The sequence below is a fragment of the Sinocyclocheilus anshuiensis genome, unplaced genomic scaffold (genome assembly GCF_001515605.1).
Source record: "Sinocyclocheilus anshuiensis isolate Anshui unplaced genomic scaffold, SAMN03320099.WGS_v1.1 scaffold1744, whole genome shotgun sequence".
Taxonomy (NCBI): domain Eukaryota; kingdom Metazoa; phylum Chordata; class Actinopteri; order Cypriniformes; family Cyprinidae; genus Sinocyclocheilus; species Sinocyclocheilus anshuiensis.
Window position 1 is genome coordinate 173022 of NW_015555974.1, and position 7521 is coordinate 180542.

The 7521-nt window shown below is 35.5% G+C and overlaps 1 protein-coding gene across 1 annotated transcript in view; it reads right to left on the reverse strand.

The window, feature by feature from the left end:
* Positions 1-884: 884 nt before the first annotated feature.
* LOC107676038 (E3 ubiquitin-protein ligase HECW2-like) overlaps positions 885-7521 on the reverse strand; it is a gene marked incomplete at its 5' end in the record, with an annotated part of 47068 nt that continues 40431 nt past the window's right edge. The window contains 6 exons of the mRNA XM_016470561.1: positions 885-2029; positions 3932-4044; positions 4137-4222; positions 4462-4576; positions 6549-6695; positions 6787-6916. Coding sequence (XP_016326047.1) covers positions 1918-2029; positions 3932-4044; positions 4137-4222; positions 4462-4576; positions 6549-6695; positions 6787-6916 — 703 coding nt within the window. The remainder of the gene's footprint in view (positions 2030-3931; positions 4045-4136; positions 4223-4461; positions 4577-6548; positions 6696-6786; positions 6917-7521) is intronic.

Genomic DNA, 7521 nt, shown 5'->3' on the forward strand with positions numbered 1-7521 from the left:
TCAAATTTTACTAATCTGAATACGCAGTCATTTCATCAAAACAAGACCAAAAACAGTAATAACCCATCTGAATATGGAATCAAGACTCTGAGGCATTTTCCGTGATATAAACAGCTTTATACAATCATCTGAGCTGAAACAAAAAAGAGAAAAACCCAAATATGGAGCTCTGAAAGCTGTTATCCAATCAACAGTCACCTGTTTCAGAGCACGTGAATGGTGCAAAATTGAAGTGGTACAGAAAGTCAAAAGCAGCAGCTTTCTAGTAATGAACATCAGCAGAAAGCCAGAACATTTGCGTGATCTCTGTCTGAAGCCTCTGGTCTTTAGAAAGGCAGAGTACATTTAAAGGAACAGTTGACTAAAAGATGGAAAATTAATTTACTCATCTTCAAATCCACAAGTCTACGGTAGCCCTAAACCTTTGGTACATTCAGCACAAATATCAGCATGGTACTGCAAATGCCTTAATACAAAAAATAAATAAAAATCTGGTCTATCTGGTTTGTATTAATGATCTAGCCAGCCATAATCTAATCGACAAAGATGATATGCTCGTGTTTTTCTTCTGTTGCTATTCCAAAATTTGATGGCCCTCATAAAGCCCCATGGCAGTTTCAACTACACCAGTTTTCACTGGAAGCGATATTAATTTCTTACACAAAATTTAGGTTACAAAACATTCAGAACTAGAGTACAATCCAGCGTCCTGCAGCCACGGCAGTGTTTTGTAAAAGGCTGGGTTGAGTTAACGCAAATGGAAAAGTCTGGAATGTATTGATATGGTGTTGTGGGTTTGATATTCAAGTTTCACATCATACAAGAAAACACTGTCGAATGTTTCGTGAAAAATGAAAAGGTGGGGGGGGGGGGGGAGATCACAATAAAGCTATATAAGGATATGGATATAAGGAAGACAACATGAAATGGCAACAAAAGCCATTTTACTTCATGTTATTAAATGTTATTATACCATAATGAGGCATATTAATAACGCAAATCGGGTCCGTTTTAATTTCATGTTGACTTTAACTGTTTCTATAGCTTTATTTAATAGGTGTGTGACCATTCTCTTTCGAAATGTCATCAGAAATAAAATTGTGTTATCCGAGGACAACAGAAAGGCCAAGGTTGGACTACAAAGTCAAAAAATCATCTGTTTTTCATTTTTTATCGTTTGCACACAGTGGCCACATTCATGATGTTGTAGTACGTCTGCGAGTGCACTTCAGTGTAACATGCCCTTTGAAAACATTGCGTGTGGGAGTATATAAACAACTAAATTCATTCAAAAGTGTCACAAATCTGACATGATGGCTACTTGGATAGCATATGGTGTCAAAACAAACATGAGATGGACTAATGTATAAATATGATAAAAAGAGAACATATACATTTAATTTCAATATAGAGGGCAGCGCTGTCATTTGTCATGTGTGATAGTGTTTGAGGCGATCTGAGACGTCTGAAAAAGCTTTCACAACACAATATTTGTTCTTTCACGCTGCATTTTGATGCTATGTAGAAAAGTCTTTTTTACAGATAAAAAGAGTGTGAGAATATCAAAGTCCTTTGGGTTTGTTTTGTTCTTCAATTGAATCAGTTAGTAACGCCTCCTTGCATTTGGGTGGACACGTCCTCCTCGATTCAATCAGAGCCGATCAATGTGGCGTCATCGATGTTTGCGCCTGAGAAACATTCAGAGAACATCCACACTGTCAATCCAGTTCAACTCACTCGTGTGACCGATCGTTTTCTGTTTGTTTCTTTCCGAGGAAGTATATTTAAGTGATCCGGTTTACAAAATATACGTCTAAGTGCTTCTGGTGTCTGTTTAGATGGTTACTTTCTTTGCTCTTCTAGACAGGTGGTGGAAATGAAGTATATTTGATCAGCTCAAAGTGCAAAGGTCAACATTCACTCCAAACCAAAAGTGCTGGTCTCCTCCACTGCTGTCAGCATCTTCTCATACAGCATGGAGAACGAGGGGTACGGGGGGAGGTCCAGACGATTGAAACACGTGTGAGCTCTACAACGACAAATAAACACAAGTAAAGTATGAACTTCATTTTCTGATCACATAAATTTCCCTCCATACTATTTTTGAGTGACTGTTTTATGAATTGCCAGATCGCACCATCTTGTGGATCACATAAGCAATGAGATCTGTGGGGGGAAAAAAGGTTTATTTGGGACAAATGTGCCATTATTGGACTTCATGCATTAAACATGAACTGTGCTTTTTTTTTTTAGATTGTTTATACAATTTTAACACAAATTTTCACATTTAATTATTTATGTAAGATGGATTTAACAAGTGATTTACATCGGAATTCAGTTTCATCAATGAGACTTAATAGAAATTTGGGTCCCACTTTATATTAAGTGGCCCTAATACCTGTGTACTTGCATAGTAACTGGATGTGTACATAGTATGTATGACACGGTCCCACTTTATATTAAGTGGCCCTAATACCTGTGTACTTACATAGTAACTAGATGTGTACATAGTATGTAACCACAGTGTAAGTACACATTGGTACATAGTATCTACAGCTGTAATGTTTGTGTAACTACACATATGTAACAACCCACTGAATGGTATGTGTAAATACAAATGTGTAACAGGACACTGGTAACAACACTTTTTGGTATTGAAAGTACAAATGTGTAACAGGAGTAACAGCACTTTTTGGTAAAGAAAGTGTTACACTTTATATTAAGTAAACAATTCCTATGGATTTACCATGTAATTAAGTAAGTTAGGCTTTACATTACATATAAATTGTGGGTGGTGTCCATAATGTTACACTTTATGTTAAGTGGACAGTTCCTGAGGAGTCGTCATGTAAGTACACTGGTATTACAGTGGCGCGCCAATTCAACCTACTTGAGATCCTCCCACTTTACATATCACTAAACCTACCCATCTCCACCCCCTGGATCAAATTGTTCCAATTACTCTTATACATATTGTTGTTACAAAATGTAGTTATATATGTCCTGTTACACATTTGTACTTACACAAACCATTCGGAGGGTTGTTACATGTGTGTAGTTACAGAAAAATTACAGCTGTAGATACTATGTACCAATTTGTACTTACACTGTGGTTACATACTACGTACACATCTAGTTACTATGTAAGTACACAGGTATTAGGGCCACTTAATATAAAGTGAGACCAAAATTTGTGCCGTTTTTATATAACACCGGATACATCAGGCTTTTACGCGTTAAATTGTTTAAAAGTGACAGTAAAGTCATTCATAATGTTACAAAAGATTTTTATTTCAAGTAAAAATTTGTTTTGAACTTTCTATTCATCGGTTTCCACAAAAATATTAAGCTGCACAACTGTTTTCAACATTGATAATAATTAGAAATAATAATAATAAATGTTTCTTGAGCAGCAAATCAGCATATTAGAATGATTTTTCAAGGATCATGCAACACTGAAGACTGGAGCTGAAAACTCAGCTTTGCATCACAGGAATAAATGACATTTTATAATATTTTAAAATAGAAAATCATTTTAAATTGTAATAAAATTTCGTTTTTACTGTATTTTTGATCAAATAAATGCAGCCTTGGTGAGCAGAAGAGACATTTTATAAAAAAAAGAAATTAAAAAAAACTTACAGACCCCAATCTGTATATATTAATTTAAATGTATATTATGTATATGTACATTATTGTATATTTTTACAAAGATTCCTCTAAATATGTTTTAGTAAAATGCTACTTAATTTTTTGTAGTTGGCATGATACATAATGAAATGCATTACATGATGATTGAAATAAATGTGGAGGTTAAATATAAATGAATTCTGACAGACATAGACTAGTTATAATTTCATGGGATCATAAAGGGCTCTGACAAGTATTTAAAACTTTTATAAAAAGGATCTTGAGTTGAGAGGCAGATTACCTGGGCAGAGACGTAATTTTTCCCCATTTCTCTACACAGAAGCGTCGTGGCCCATTGCTGCCCCTTAGGGAGGCGAAGCCCTCGTATGGGATACTGGACGTCCCCGTCACAAACTGAGACAACAGAGACATTTCAGCCACAGGTCAAGTGTACAGACTACACTCTGGCTTATAAAAAGAGCTTGTGTTTCTCTTTCATCACTCACTTGGAGCAACCTGAGTCTCTGCTCATTGTTGAATCGCTCCACTGCTGCCCAGAACCAGCGAATCACGATGTGGTTGTCATGGTAACCTGGAGGGAAAACCAATAAACTTGTTCCAATAAACTCCAAATTTGACCTGTACGGCTAGCAGACGCTGTAAAAGCCCACAGTCTATCTGCTGGATAATATTTCAGCCATAAATCATTTACTTCACATCTTGATACCATGGTTTTACCACAGTTTTGGACACCATGATGGTAATATCATAAATATGGTAATCATTTATTCCATTATTACTGCTGTAGTGAAGCTGTCAGTCTGTTGTTACCTCCTCTGTACTCGGTGTTGTTCCTCCAGTCTCCCAGATCAATCTCCGCTGTTCCAGCGATCACCAGCTCCAGCTCCCGTGCATCAAACACCGACACCAGCCGCGCATCTACAACCTGCAGTCAGTTCACAGCCATAAAACATCAGCTTCCAGCTCAGTGCCAGCACTATGAAATATGATGTGAAATTCTTGGTTTTATTAGACTGGTAACCTGTATTCCTGTTGGGTAAGACTACAGTAAATGGATCATTGTATAGTTGTACCTTAAAGGGATAGTTCACCCAAAAATGACAATTCTGTCATCATTTACTCACCCTCATGTCGTTCCAAACCTGTATGAGTTGCTTCCTTATATTGAACATAAAAGAAGATATTTTGAAGATTGCTGATAATCAAACATTTGGTGGTTGCCATTGACTTCCATAGTAGGAAAAAAAAATACTATGGAAGTCAATGGCAACCACCAACTGTTTGATTACCAGCAATCTTCAAAATATCTTCTTTTATGTTCAATATAAGGAAGCAACTCATACAGGTTTGGAACGACATGAGGGTGAGTAAATGATGACAGAATTTTCATTTTTGGGTGAACTATCCCTTCAAGACAATTCAGAAATGAAACTCATCAATCATACATTAAACCTTCCGTGTTGTATTAATTAATTCATCTTCTTTCTCATTTCATTCAAGGTTAGACTAAATAATTTAGGATTTTAAAAATACATTTCATTCCTCATTGGCTGACTTGATCTTTTGTCAGTGATGCTAATTAAAGATAATAAAAACAGTATCAGAAGCACTGCTGACATTTAGAAGTGAGAAAAATCTTTCAAAATTACTTCAAAAAAAAATAATGTACATGAAAGTGAAAAAAATATTGATTTTTATGTGTGTTCCTGTTCCTTTAAGTTGGATTTTTTATTTTTTATTTTTTTGAAGCAGGTATTATAATCATATAATGACCAGGGTTACTGAAGATATTTTGATGAAAAGCTAACATCATTTGATTAACAACACACAACATTTAAAAATTGACCCTTTAAAAGTCATGGGGTTTTTAATATTATATAATATTATTTAATATTAATATTATAATATGGGGATATTATGTGGTTATGACTATAACCTTCAGCATCAAGAAATATTTTGTAAATGCTTTCCAGATTTTATGTTGTTGTAACACTACTTATATTAATAAATGATATTTTAAGCATTTAAATGTAATATTATTTAATTATATTATTCAATTATATTAACTAACAATATTTAATACATGTAACTCTTAACATATTGCCAGTTTTGTTAAAGAAAGTGACATGAGTTAATATGAATTAAAAGAAAGAGTGACATGAGTCACATATTTTAATTTTATAGGATTTTTTATTTTTTTTTATAACTAAAGTTTGAGGTCAGTACACTTTTTTTCATGTTTTTGAAGGAAGTCTTTTACACTTACCAAAGCTGCATTTATTTGATAAAAATATGGTAAAAAACATCAATATCCCAACAGACTAAAAGTTGTAATTAAAGCAAAATTTGGTTCAACAAAACACTGACACAAGGGGATGATCCTTTTTCCAACTCAGTGATTCTGTTTTTTGTTTTTTTCTGACATGTTGGTGTTATATCTTTCACTTGGATGTTATAAGTTGCACTGAGTAAATACAGCTGGATAAAACAAAAACTGTATCCTTCTTCATTTCAGGCTGCAAAGCAATAATTTAAAGGGGGGGGGGGGGGGGTATTCTTTTCTATACCCACTGTATTTAAAATAGACGACTTCAGTAACATTATGAATGTCTTTACTGTCACTTTTGATCAATTCAGTGCATCCTTACTGAATAAAAATAATAATTTCTTTAAAAAAAAATCTTAATGACCCCAAGCTTTTAAATGACAAGCAAGACTTCTTGTTATATTAAAGCCAACAAAAACATTTAAAACCAAAATTGTACATTGACCCAAATCTATCAGACAGAAATTCAATAAAAAAACCTTCTGAAATATCTCATGGCAACACTACATGGCAGAAGTGGCATGTTTTTATGTGACTGAAAGCTTCTGGAGTGTTGATTTGATTTCAGTACCTCATAAAAGCCTCGCACAAGACTCTCCGTCTGTTGGACGACACCCCGCTCTATACGCCACTTCACCATGCACTCGATGTACTCTTTCTTATTCTTCTCTGACACTGGGATATTTGCCCCGCCAGGCTTCAGCTCGCGCTCTGTAATCTAACATACACACACGCGCTTCTGTGAGACAATGGCGAGAGGCTGTGCAAGCTTACACACTGTTTGTGTACACAAACAGTCACACACTGACCTGTCCGAACACTTCCTCATTGACCGTGAAGGTCAGGTCCAGCATGTCCTCTATGTCATTGTCCTTCATCCACTGAAGACTCTGATGAAACTCCTCATCAAGATACTCCAGATCACTCAGATCACACGGACTACACACACAGGTTACACACATACAAACATGAAATAATGGTCATGATTTGGCTAATCACACAGAAAGTGTAAAGTCTATTTTAAGCACCCACACATGTCAAGTTCACGTTAGTATTGGTTAAATCGTTTATTTTTTATTTTTTAGAGATTCATTCTTTTAACATTTTCTTTATTATTTCACACAGTATTTTAACTTAAGCGCTGCAAGCCATGCTCGCTTTCTTTAGTCATCGTTTATGCATACAATGCCAGACAAGGACAGATTTGCTGGCACGCAAAACAAGTACTATACAGGAATTCCTTAAAGGGTTAGTTCACCCAAAAATGTCATTAATTACTCACCCTCATGTCGTTTCGAGAATATCAGCTGGACGTAAACAGCGTATGCTGTTCTGTGTCAGCTGTGTCACACGGATAGGCTACGCTGTTTCCGTCAGATCAAATCACAACAACGTAGGAAACAGATCAGGCGTGACGCAGCTGAAACAGAACAGCATACGTTGTTTACGTCCAGCTTATACTCTCCAAAATGGCGCTACAGGGTGGAGGAGACGAATTGTTGAATAAAGTGGTTTTTTTTTTTTTTTTCTCCCAAAGATTTTTT